Source organism: Thamnophis elegans, chromosome 16 (genome assembly GCF_009769535.1).
Source record: "Thamnophis elegans isolate rThaEle1 chromosome 16, rThaEle1.pri, whole genome shotgun sequence".
In the NCBI taxonomy this organism is placed as follows: Eukaryota; Metazoa; Chordata; class Lepidosauria; order Squamata; family Colubridae; genus Thamnophis; species Thamnophis elegans.
In genome coordinates, this window is record NC_045556.1 from 16176114 (window position 1) to 16189787 (window position 13674).

Here is a 13674-nt window from a genome sequence, read left to right on the forward strand (position 1 = left end):
AGGCAATGGGGATTTTGCAGTAACCTTCCCCTGGAGTGGGAAGGGAATAGAGATTTTTCAGCGTCCTTCCCCTGCCACGCCCACCAAGCTATGCCCACAGAATTCGTAGTAAAAAGATTTTGAATCCTACCACTGGTGGTAAAGTCATGTCTCAAGTAGCATAGGCCAGTGGTTCTCAACCTGTGATCCCCAGACCACCAGGAGATTGTGATATCATCACAGGGTGTCCACGAAGGCTTGATGCAACCTGGGGCTTTAAATCTTGAGTTAAATCTTGAGTGGCCATGGTCCGTGGCCACAAAAGGTATTTGCAGGAGATCTGTGGTGAAGGAAAGATCGAGAACCACTTGCATATACAATATCAACCTGCCACAAATCTTTTTTAACTAATTATCTATAAATCCCAATAAAGAGAGAGAGAGAGATTAATTTTCTCTGGTTTCCACCCACCCTTAAACAGCAAAAGAACTTGGAGAAGCAACACACACAGGCAGACTAATACAAGAGCAGACATTCATTCTGGGTTGGTGGTGGTGGTTGTTTTTGAGTCCCACGCTATGCAGGACATTTGCTGGTGTGAAAACCACCTTGGAAATGGTCAGGGTGTTCCCAAAAGTCTTAAAATAACAGCAAAAACAGGTTCTCAGTGATTTGCTTGGCGGATTTAGCCGAAGCTGAGCTGCTGTAGTTTGGAGCAGGCTGCCACTCCTGTACACTCTTCAAGAGAAGTTTCACATCTAATGCTTTACAGTAGCTGATCTTGCCAGCTGCCAGCAAAAGGAGAATAACTCAGGTCAAGTTGTTTTGGCCTGGTTCAGGTTGCAGCTACGGCATCCAGTTAAAATCCAGAAAAAGGACCTAGGTCTGAAGCCAAAAAGTTCAATCTTGGAAATCAAATGCACCGTGCTCGTTCAGCTACCAATGTCTGAACCCAGCCAATATCTGAACTAATGCAGTAATTCTTTCATCACCAAGAGAATGGCTATTCCATATTTAAAGAGTGTTCATGTAACACACCAAAAGATCAATTAAGAAGGTTTAACTTCTGCAGGTAGTCCTCGACCTTACGACCACAACGGAGCCCAAAATCGATGTGGCTAAGGGCGCATTTTGCTCAGTGAGTCTTGCCCCATTTTACCACCTACCTTGTCACATTTGTTAAGTGAATCACTGCAGTTGTTAACTTTGTCACAGGGTGCTTAAGGGAACATGGCTTCCCCTTTGACGCAAATCAATGCGAGTTTATGATTGTCATAAATGTGAGTCAGTTGCCAAGCATCTGGGTGGTCATAAGTGTGAAAAATATCTGTGAGTCATTTTTTCCAGTGCCGTTGTAAGTTTGAACGGTCACTAAGTGAACTGTTGTAAGATGAGGACTACTTGTACTGAACCTCTCCCTTCCACATTCACGCTTAACACTTGATGACCATTTGAAGTCATGACAGATCCCCCCCCCCAAAGGCAGTGGTGCTATTCAGCCAGTTCTATCTGGTTCGGGCGAACCGTTAGCGGTGGCATCTGGAGGCTCCGCCCACCCACCTGGATGTCATCACGTCCCATTTTTGATGCTCTGCGCATGTGTGTGCCCTCACGTTTGCGAACCAGTGGCGATGGTAAGTTGATTTCACCCGTGCTCAAAGGCGGTTAAGGACTCCGTTCCAGAGTTCCAACAGGTACAGGCGTAAACACCAGGCAACCATTTGACCATATTTTAGGCACTTGGCAACTGGCTTACTTTTATGGCTGGGTGCAGGATTCCCCAGTCATGTGACTGTGGTTTACAAGGTTCCCTGCCCTTTTCAGCCAGTTTCTGTCCTAAACTGCCTGTAGGAATGAATGGACTCTCTTTGTGACTGCAGCGTTTGCTTCCCAACTACCACTCCCGCTGAACAGTGGCCATAAAAAAAGCTCATAAAATCAGATCAGTCGCGTGAAGTCCTTGATTTACAACTGTCATGGCCGATGATGGAAATTCCAGGCTCCATTATAGCCATAAGTCAAGGATCACTGTATAGAAGCCAACCAGGTTGGCTATTGAAGGTTATTTCCCCATTCCCAATGGGGTATACTGTATTTTTCAGAGTATAAGATGGACCTTCCATCCCTCTAAAAGAGCATGGAAATGTTGGTACGTCTTATACACCAAATACAGCCATTTTTGGCCTCTCCAAGCCCCCCTCTCCCCGCATCCCTTTTTTGCAAAAAATGGGCCATGTTTAGCAAAAACGGAGGCATTTTTGCCTCCCTTCAGCCCCCAGAAGCACTCTTCAGGGTTCATCGGGGCTGGGGGAAGGTAAAAATGCCCCCGTTTGGGTGAAAAACGGGCAAAAAATAGGCCGTTTTTTCAAAAACAGAGCTTTTTTTTGCCTTCCCCCAGCCATGCTGAATCTTGCAGAGTGCTCCTGGGGGCCAGGGAGGAGAAAAACTTTTTTTCTTACTTACCTCTTTGAAATCTTGGTGCGTCTTATACACACACAAGTCCAAAAAATACGGTAGTTTTTATCATAGGCCAAGTGCCAAGGTAGATGTGGGACACAGAAATCTCTCCAAGAAATGGGAAGAGCAGAGGACTCGAGAGTCGCAGCTGAACCAAGACAATTGCTTCTACTGCCTGGGGCAGTGGCTTCCTTTATCTCATCCAGGGCTGGTCCTACCATTTTCCAATCCAGAGTAGCTACCGTCTTTCTGATTTGAATGTGACAGGTATGGGAAGGAACAGCTTACTCACTACTCTCTTTGTTCTCAGCATTGCGAAGACAACAACAGCCAATGCAGGTCCGAAATGAATGTTCTGGGAGCTTGGCAAAGAGGATACACCGGCAAAGGTGTCGTAGTGACTATCCTTGATGATGGCATAGAGAGGAATCACCCCGATCTTGTACAGAACTATGTAAGTAAAGATGGGAGGGTCTTGGCACACATCTTTTGTTGTCTACTTGTACAATACAAGAGAAAGAAGCAGGAAAGTTTGCTACGCTCTAGAAGAGAGTAGAATAAACAGAGTTGGAGGGGACCTTGGAGGTCTTCTAATCCAACCCCCTGATTAGGCAAGAAATCCTATAGCATTTCAGACAAATGGTTATCCAATGTCTGCTTAAAAACTTGCAGCACTGGAGCATTTACAACTTTTGAAGGAAAGTGTTCTACTGGTTAAATGCTGTGTCAGGAATCTAGGTTGCTTCTCTCCTGGATTAGTTTCCCCCCATTGCTTCTTGTCCTGCCCTCAGGACAATTCTCCCTGCTTTGGAGAATAGCTTGACTCCCTCTTCTCTGGGGCAGCCCCTGAGATATTGGAGCACTGCTATCATGTCTCCCCTACTTCTTCTTTTCATAAGACTAGACATACCCAATTCCAGCGACCATTCTTTATGTGTTTCAGCCTCCAGTCCCCTAATCATCTTGGTTGCCCTTCTCTGCACTCTTTCTAGAGTCTCACCATATTTTTTACACCGTGACAACCAAAACTGGATGTAGTATTCCAGGCGTGGCCTTACCAAAGCATTATAAAGTGGTATTAACACTTCGCGTGATCTTGATTCTATGATGCCAGCTGACTTTGCATTATCTCAGCAGAAAAAAAATCAAGGCAGTTATTCTGGTAGTGAATGAAGATAAATATACGTAGTCCTTGGATAGTATCACAGGATTCAATCTTGAGTTGTTCACCGGGACCAAAAGTTTATTCTACCAAGCTGCTGGGCTCATACTGCATCCCATCATCATCATCATCATCATCATCATCATCATCATCATCATGGATTTTCTCTGTCTCCAGAATATTCTGGTAGTCTTCATGAGAGTGGGAGAAATGAAGCAGGCTCTCACCCAGGACCCAGCACTTCTGTCACCTAGTCTGCAACTGAATTCCCATAACAAGGGGGGTGTTAGAACAATTGCTTTAGGAGTACCTAAGTTTGCAGTTTTACTCTCTTGTCTTTTGTCCATCTTTCTTTTTTCTTGAATGTTGTGTAGAGCAGGGGTATCAAACTAAAGGCCTGGGGGCCAGATCTGGCCCATGGGGTGCCTAGATGTGGCTCACAGGGCCGCCCTGGAAACAGCAAAGGAACGGCCCGCAGTGCCTCTGCAATAGCAATAGCACTTAGACTTATACACCACTTTATAGTGCTTTACAGCCCTCTCTAAGCGGTTTACAGAGTCAGCCTCCCAACAATCTGGGTCCTCCTTTTACCCACCTAGGAAGGATGGAAGGCTGAGTCAACCTTGAGCCTGTTGAGATGCGAACTGCCAAATTGCAGTCAGCCAGGAGTCAGCAGGAATAGCCTGCAGTACTGCACTCTAACTACTGCGCCACGGCGGCCCTCCCAAGCTCCATTTTCCCTGGCAGAGGATTTCAGGAGGCTTTCGCAGCCGAAAATGGTGCTCAGGAGCCCATTTTCGTTGGCAGGCCGTTCGGACCACCAGAGGCATCATCATCCTCGACCTGAGTAATGTCGAGCTGGCCATGCCCACCATGGTCACACCCACCATGCCCTTCCCCCCCTCCCTCCAAGGTCAAACACAACCCTGATGCGGCCCTCAAAGGAAATCGAGTTTGGCACCCCTGGTATAGAGGGAGGCAATTTTTGGATGCAAAGCAATCCAAAGTGCCTTGGATCTGATATGAGCTCTGCTTTCTGTACATTCTTGTTTGAGTTAAGGGGATGCAACAGAACAGCAATACAGCACACAGCCACTGGTTACCTCTGTAATGCATCTGAAACAAGTATTTTCCTGAGCCTGGACAGCTGCAAGTCTTGGAAAAAGCACCATTATTTCAAGGAACTGATGACCAGCTAAGAGAGAAGGTCCATGCCATCCCCAAAGGACTTAGGCTGCTTTCGTTTCCAGCACTACACACATCTCTTGTGTGGTTCTTTTAGCTTGGATATTCGAGAGCGGTGAACTTCTCTGAGAGCTTCTTTCAGCTCAAGAAATCCGTTTTCTTTTTTTGCAAACGGCTTTGAACCAGTAAATAAGCAAGCCAGAGAATGACTCGTCCTGTTGGATGCAGCAAAGCTTGTTTTTAAGTAATCTAGTGTAGCTAGTCTGAACAAGTCTTGATGCAGAGATGGGAATCCTGTAAAAACCTTCTGAGATCTTTGGAAGAAGAACATGAGTATAAGCAGAGTGAAAAAGAGCTTCTACAGAATAACTGAGTTGGAAGGGAGCTTGGAGGTCTTCTCATCCAACTCTGTCAAGTTCACTCTGTCAAGGATCTTGGAGGACTCATAGCAAACAATTTAAGTGCTAGAGCTCACTGTAACGGCATCACCAAGAAGGCATTATGAATTGTTAACCTAATCTTACGAAGCTTCTCCTCCAGTAATATTGTATTGCTAACTAGGGCATACAAAACCTTTGCTAGACCAATTCTTGAATACAGCTCATCTGTCCGGAATCCACATTGTATATTGGAAATTAATACAATTGAGAGAGTCCAGAAGTATTTCATGAGAAGAGTACTACACTCCTCTGCTCACAATAGAATACCCTACACCACCAGGCTTGAAATTTTGGGCTTGGAAAACCTAGAACTACGCCGCCTATTGTCGTACTTAAGTGTAGTACACAAAATTATCTGCTACAATGTCTACCGGTCAATGACTTCTTCAACTTCAACCGCAATAATGCAACAGCACACAACAGATACAAACTCAATGTAAACCGCTCCAAACTTGATTACAGAAAATATGATTTCAGCAACAGAGTGGTCAATGCCTGGAATGCACTACCTGACTCTGTTGTTATATCTTCCATGCCCCACAGCTTCACCCTTAGACTGGCTACTGTTGACCGCACCCCATTCCTCAGAGGTCTGTAAGGGGGTGTGCATAAGTGCACCAGTATGCCTACCATCCCTGTACTATTATCCCCATTGATTCGTACCCATTTCATTCATACTCATGTGTTATACCTATTACTTTGTAAATGATTGACAAATCAAATAAGTAAAAATAAATAAAAATTCCCAGCTTAAGCAGGAGATCATTCCAGACAAATGTTCGTCCAATCTCTTAAAAAACTCCATTGATGAAGCACCCACAACTTCTGAAGGCAAACCATTCCATTAGTTAATTGTTCTTGCTGTTAGGCAGTTTCTCCTCCGTTCTAGGTTAGATCTCATTTGGTCTCCATCCACTGCTCCTTGTGTCTTGTTTCTGATTTACTTTTTGGCTGTGCTTTAGGTTATTTCTTTTTCCTCCCTTAGGACCCCCACGCAAGCTATGATGTCAATGGAAATGATGAAGATCCAACTCCGCGCTATGATCCAAGCAATGAAAATAAGTGTGTTCCATTTTTTCTCTCTCTCTCTCCTACCACTCCCCATTAAGAATGGAATTGGGCTGCCTTTTACTTTATGCCTCTGTTTTTGTAGTTAGCTAGTGAAGCATTGGTTGGGCTCAGTGGCTAAGATGTTGATCAGAAAGGTCGGTAATGCAGCAGTTTGAATCCCTAGCGTCATGCAATGGAGTGAGCTCCCGTTACTTGTCACAGCTGCTGCTAACCTAGCAGTTCGAAAGCATGTAAAAATGCAAGTAGAAAAATAGGGACCACCTTTGGTGGGAAGGGAACAGCATTCTGTGCACCTTCAGTATTTAGTCATGCTGGCCACATGACCATGGAGATGTCTTTGGACAGTGCTGGCTCTTCGGCTTTGAAATGGAGATGACGCCCCCTACAGTCAGGAATGCTGGGAACTTTTACCTTTACCTAGTGAAATAGTTGCCTATCAGCCTGAAAAATAGCTGGCTACTATGCCCCTAAATAACCCGCATTCAAAAGCCTCATTCAAAGGGAGAGTTTTATGCGTAAAAGGAAAATTCCAAATTTGGCTAAAGGGTGAGTGGGTGGGAGAATGCAAAGGAGATAATTTTAAATCTGTTTTGCATGGCGCAGCCATGGGGCCCTATGTGGCTTTCCAAGCTGAAAGTTTTAGCTAATGTAAGATTTTTACAAGAACCTGGGGAGGAAAAATGGAGAAAGGGGCAAGTCAATTGGTTTCAGGTTGCTACCCTGTTTCCCCGAAAATAAGACCTCCCCAGATAATACGCCCAATCGGGCTTTTGATTGCATGCACTAAAATAAGCCCTCCCCGAAAATAAACCTCCCCAGAAATATTGCCACACAGCAGCAGCCATGAGGTGACCACGCTCACCGCCTCCTGCACCTTAAAAATAATAAGACCTCCCTGAAAATAAGGCCAAGCACTTATTTTGGGGGGCAAAAGAAAATAAGACCCTGTCTTATTTTCAGAGAAACACAGCATTATATTATATATTTTAAGCAAGGCTCATTAGCTTTTAACAGCTGTGAATTGAGCAAGAGATTTCTTTCTTCTCACGGATTGCAGCTCTTGTATGTTGAACTGTTCCATTAAAGTTCTCATACTCCGTTACCAGAAAAAAGGTGATAATCCTATTCTTAGGTTTGGGTCTAAACTAATTAGGGAATCAGTTTCAGGTACGATCTAGCATTAAATAATGCTAGTTGTGCTGTCTAAAGAAGGAAGATCACAATTTAGCCCTTAAGGGGCTTGAAGCATGGCAGGGGTGAAATGCTCTGTAGTCTGTTCAGTAGTCGGATTCAGCCAGTTCACACCTATTCGGGATAACCGGTCGGTAACTTTCTAAGTAGTTCAGAGAACCGATTGTTGGAAGAAATCTCCTTTTGTTTTTTTCCCACTTTACAGGGCTAATCCTGTAAGGAAGGCAGGAAGGAAACATTCTAGCCTAATCTTTATTGCCCTGCTTACAGAAACTGTCTCTCCGGTTAACCCTTATTACATTGTAACAGCTAAGGCGAAGCGCCCATTGACCTGAGTGACCTTGAGTTGACCAAGCCCACCCAGTCACATGACCACCGAGCCCCACCTACCCAGATAGTCATTAGGGCAGAGAACCAGTTGTTAAATTATTTGAATCCCACCACTGAGTCTCTTACTCGTTCACATGCACGCCAAATGTTCTCTTCGCGTGCAGGCGCACTGCAGGCGCTAAGAAGCCTTTACTGAGTCTGCAAAAGTAAGTAGCACAGTGAGGGGGGGGAGAACAGCTGTGCCGCACGATTTGGATTTAATATAAATTGCGCGGCTAAACTGATTGTTGCACAGCTGATGGGCAGAACTTTTTAAAAACTTCTTTTTACCTTTTTTTTTTTTTTTTGACTACCGATGGCATTTCACCCCTGGCTTGCCGTCTGAAAGTAGACACAAGAAAGAAAGACAGTGGAAGGAACAGAAGTAATGGGGCACACAGGGAGTCTTTATTTAGTGACTACTTGCAAACTTCTCAGACTTTCAAATAGGAATGCACACAAAGGCATCGCGTTTTGGGCATCAGTGGGCACATTTAGAATGTGAATCGGGTTCTGGGAATGGGCTCGCCCATACGTGAAAATTACCTGCTCTCTGGGCCATAACCAGCCACAAAAATACATATTTAGCAACATGTCTATGGTGATTCTCAGTCATCCAGGTCATGGCTGTCCCGAAGGTGCTTTTTCAAGAGGCAACTGGACTTTGTTTTTCCTTGAAGACGTTTCATTCCTCATCCAAGAGGTTTCTTCGGTTCTGACTGAATGATGGAAGATGGAAGGATTTATATTCCTTGCAGTCATCTTGTCATTAGCACTCTTTCTGAGAGTCGTTGACTCTCAGACAGAATGCTAAAGACTAGATGACTGCAAGGAATATAAATCCTTCCATCCTTTGCCATTCAGTCAGAACTGAAGAAGCTTCTTGGATGAGAAGCGAAACGTCTTCAAGGAAAACCAAGTCCAGTTGCCATTTGAAAGAGCACCTTTGGGACTACCTGTTTAGCAGCTCAGTCTCTGCTACTCTCCTACAAGACGATACAATGGTATCAGTGGTGGGTTTCAAAAATTGTTGGAACCTACTCTGTGGGTGTGGCCTCCTTTGTGGGAGTGGCTTGCCACCCATGTGACCAGATGGGAGTGGCTTGCCGCCCATGTGACCAGATATGAAATTATGAATTAGTACTTAGGTTGGTCCAAGTAGCTATTCAGAAACTCTGGCATTGAAGCATGCAGGTCTTAAAGCTATCAAGTTACAAGATCCTTGCCAGTGGTGGGTTTCAAAAAATTTTGGAACCTCTTCTGTAGGTGTGGCCTGCTTTCCGGGTCCACTGGTGGAACCTCTTCTAACCAGTTCGGTAGATTTGACGAACCGGTTCTACCGAACTGGTGCGAACTGGTAGGAACCCACCTCTGAATGGTATGTGGAAAAGACCTTACGAGAATTGGCATCTCTCTCTCTCTCTCTCTCTCTCTCTCTCTCTCTCCCTCCCTCTGTCTCTCTCTCTCTCTCTCTCTCCTCCCTCCCTCCCTCCCTCCCTCCCTCTCTCTCTCTCTCTCCCTCCCTCCCTCCCTCCCTCCCTCCCTCTCCCTCCCTCCCTCCCTCCCCCTCCCTCCCTCCCTCCTTCCCTCCCTCCCTCCCTCCCTCCCTCTCCCTCCCTCCCTCCCTCCCTCCCTCCCTCCCTCCCTCCCTCCCTCTCTCTCTCTCTCTCTCTCTCTCTCTCTCTCTCTCCTTTGCATTTCTATTTCTTAAAAGCAATTCTGGAGGCAAATCAGCCATTGGAACAATAGTTTTCAGTCAGGGCATCCAGCCAAACTATAGTTGAGCCTCATTAACCATAGTTTGGCCTGCAATCAGAAATAAGATGCTACAGTTGCTTAATAAAGTGTATCGCGGCAATTCCCTAGGCTGGATTGGGATGGGATGGGATGGTGTTAGTTTGTGTTGAATTCTGCAGCTGTTTGGCTGGCCTGCAAATATATTCCTCCAGACTTGCGGGACTCAGCTTGCTACAAATGCTCTCTTTCTAAGATCAGCCTTTCTCTCTTTCTAATGATAGTAATCCTCTGAGCACTTCATTAATTGAGGGGATTAATTGTCAAAAAACTTAGATGCAGTTTTGAAACTTTTCCGAAAACAGGCTGCCATGGAGGCGTTCCACTTTAATGACTGCCAGAAGGCAGAAACGTACCTCAGTAATTCCCTGGACGTGCTTGTCATTGATTTGCATAGAGTGCCTTTGCTCATCCAAAATTTACTTTACCTCTGTCTAGCATTATTTATCATACCTGCTGTGGTAATGAAAAGTAGCTCTGAATCAGACTCCAGGGTTGCTGCATTTAGCTAGCACCCACAACCCAAACATTGTAGCACGGCACATCGTGAGAGCCTCAATGTAGATGAGCAGGCTGAGCTGGAGGGCGAGGTTAAATATGTCATCAATTTGGAATCAATGTGCAGCCACAAGAGACCCAAAATGACTCAGAAATATCCGAACAAGCAACATTCAGACCAATTTGCATCTCATAAAAAGGTATCTGAAGACCTGTGTTCTGACAGACGAGCACAACTCAAAACGCACTGACGATGTCACCTTGAATGGTGACAAAACATTTGCAACCCAATTGACAAGCTCGGAGCTCAAACCAACAACCTAACAAGAGACCTAAATCTGCCTCCCCACCATTGATAAGGGTCAATTGTGAATTCCACTCACCCTTATCTAGTGCCCATTTGACTTGATCCTTTAGTAGACCAGATTTTCGTGTATATGTAGGGACGCGGTGGCGCAGTGGTTAAGACACTGAGCTTGTCAATCAGAAAGGTTGGCAGTTCAGCGGTTTAAATCCCTAGCCCCACGTAACGTAGTGAGCTCCCGTTACTTGTCCCAACTTTTGCCAACCTAGCAGTTCGAAAGCACACAAAAATGCAAGTAGAAAAATAGGAACCACCTTTTCTATTTCTGTTCCATGGGCCTTCGCCATTTAGTCACGCCAGCCACATGACCTCAGAGACGTCTTCAGACAGTGCTGGCTCTTCGGTTTTGAAATGGAGTGGAGCACTGCCCCCTAGAGTTGGGAACGACTAGCACATATGTGTGAGGGGAACCTTTACCTTTATCTTTTTCGCTGAAAAAAAGTTCCTTAAATGTTTTGAAATCAACTCCAGTTCCTGGTTTCTTTAGCTTGACACCCAATGTGTCTCTTTGTGTTCTATGAACCAAACTGATTAAGTTAATTTGGTAAACCACAGCAAAGTTACTTTACCAACAGGACAATTGAAAACTAGTTTCTCCAGAGTCCTGATTGTCTGCCTTGATTGGACTACCTGAAAAGTCAGGATCATAGGGCGCACATATCCCAAACTAAATACATGATTCTTTGCACCTAAGAAAGGTAAACATTGAAAGATCCAGGCTACCTTCCATGCCATCTTCTATAGGCATGGAATTGAATTTTGCATTACATATTTAGGAGGATTTCAAGGGCGAAGGAATATAGTCTGGAGCTAAATGTGTGTTAGATGTATTATTAAAATCAATAATCATGCCAAGTGAACGATGAGCCCATTAAGACAAATTCAGGCTTCTTTTTAAGAATGGGGGTGGGGGGCATTTGCAGCCTTAGCATGCCTTGAATGAACACGACCCCAATGCCTCAGAGATGAAATAACAGGCTGTTTCTTGTCCTGCATTCCCCATCCCAAATAAGGTTCGCAGGGAACAACAGGAGAACTACTCTGATGGGCAAGTTTTAGTCAATTCTTTAGTCAATTCTCCCATTCTCTCTTTCTGTCCCAACTGTGCTTTTTTCAACTGGACTTTCTGGTTTTTCTTTGATGACATTTCGCTTCTCATCCAAGAAGCTTCTTCAGCTCATTCTTCTTCAGAGCTGAAGAAGCTTCTTGGGTGAGAAGCGAAATGCCTTCAAAGAAAAACCAGAAAGCCCAGTTGCCTCTTGAAAAAGCACCTTTGCTTTTGCACCATGGCCCAGATGACTGAGAATCTTCATAGACAAATTAATTAATTAATTAATTCATTCATTTTCTCCCTCCATCCCTCCCTCTCTCTCTGTCTGCCTCCCTTCCTCTCTCTTCCTCCCACTCTCTGTGTCTCCCTCTCTACCCCACCCTCTCCCTCTCTCTCCACTTCCAATGTGTATAAGGTTTTCTACTGAATTCTAAAATCTTTCTGTGAATTCTGTTCCTAGGCATGGCACCCGCTGTGCTGGCGAAGTGGCAGCATCGGCAAACAATTCCATCTGCATTGTGGGCATTGCATACAATGCGAGAATTGGAGGTGAGAAAGAGGGTTCTTGCAATATTTATTTATTACTTATTAATTAAATTTATTTCCTGCCCATCTTGTTTCAAAGCGAATCTGCTGAACTTGAGAGGTACATACACACACACACACACACACACACACACACACACACACACACACACACATATATTTGCCAGCCATTGTTCTTTGTAGAAGTCTGTTTTATGAAAGCAGTTGAAAATGTTACTGTTTCAAGGATTCCCATTACTGTACTATATATTTGTCTCACCATCTACCTCTTTGACCCTGTCTTATTATTTGGGAGTTCCACAAACAATGGGATGGGATGGGATAGGATGGAGTAGGGTAGGGTAGGGTAGGGTAGGGTAGGGTAGGGTAGGGTAGGGTAGGATAGGATAGGATAGGATAGGATAGGATAGGATAGAACAGAATAGAATAGAATAGAATTCTTTATTGGCCAAGTGTGATTGGACACACAAGAAATTTGTCTTTGATGCATATGCTTTCATTGTACATAAAGAAAAATAAAATACATTCATAAAGAATCTTAAGATACAACACTTAGTGATAGTCATAGGTTACTAATAGGCAATCAAATCATACTAGGAAACAACAGAACAATATAAATTGTAAAGATACAAGCAACATGGTTGCAGTCATAAGTGGGAGAAGGTAGGTAATAGGAAGGATGAGAAGAATAGTAATACAGTCTTAGTAAATAGTTTGACAGTGATGTGGGAATTAGTTGTTTAGCAGAGTTATCTTTTACAATTTTTGCTAAACCAGCCTGGAAATATACAGCAAATATAGGAATATCCAGTATTTTTGTTCTCTGTCTATACCTCCTCTCTCTTCCCCAATTTTATAACCCACTAGACAATTCCTTCTGCTTCCTCCTATTTTATTTAAGATAAAACTCCAGTGATATTTACTGGTGACATAGTCTACAAGAGGTAAATTTCTAGTTTAGAGAGAAAGAAAATGTCCCTTCATTTCTATACACATGTCTGTTTAGCCCTCAGAAAGGAGCACTATTATCACTGTTTTATATACCGAGTCAAATCCAGGCTTACACACGGAGGTCAAATATCAAATATTTAGCTTGGCTGCCATTCACAAAATCTTACAAAATGCAATTGATGTCCGATTCCCTCCAGAGAACAGGACGACTGCTTAGGAAGTATTTCTTTATTGTACATAGGCTACATTGGGCAGCTGATGGGCTCTGAATGGGTGGAAGAAATGCCAAGGAATTTTATATCCAATCATACTTCAAAGGCATTGCCTCCTTTTTCTGCATGGAGCTTATGAAGGGAGGCCTTCTGCTGCCTTTTCTCACTTACCGTATCTGTTGGAGATTGTAGCATGTGAGGGGATCTCTGAGCTTGATGGTTTTCTTGAGGATCTTTCATTACCCAACTAGATAGCGCCATCAGAAGGCAACGGGGTGTGCAAAGAGGAGGAGGAGGACTGGGGGGTCCTTGATGCTCTCTGAGCTTGGTGGGTTTCTTGCGGATGTTTCATTAGGCAACTGGATGACACCATCAGTCAGAGGTGGGCTCTGGGGACTCGCAGG

At 44.3% G+C, this 13674-nt stretch overlaps 1 protein-coding gene across 2 annotated transcripts in view; it reads left to right on the top strand.

The window, feature by feature from the left end:
• PCSK6 (proprotein convertase subtilisin/kexin type 6) overlaps positions 1-13674 on the top strand; it is a 126814-nt gene that overhangs the window by 43404 nt on the left and 69736 nt on the right. For both annotated transcript variants that reach the window (XM_032232645.1, XM_032232644.1), the window contains exons 4-6: positions 2747-2890; positions 6209-6285; positions 12022-12110. In XM_032232645.1, coding sequence (XP_032088536.1) covers positions 2747-2890; positions 6209-6285; positions 12022-12110 — 310 coding nt within the window. The remainder of the gene's footprint in view (positions 1-2746; positions 2891-6208; positions 6286-12021; positions 12111-13674) is intronic.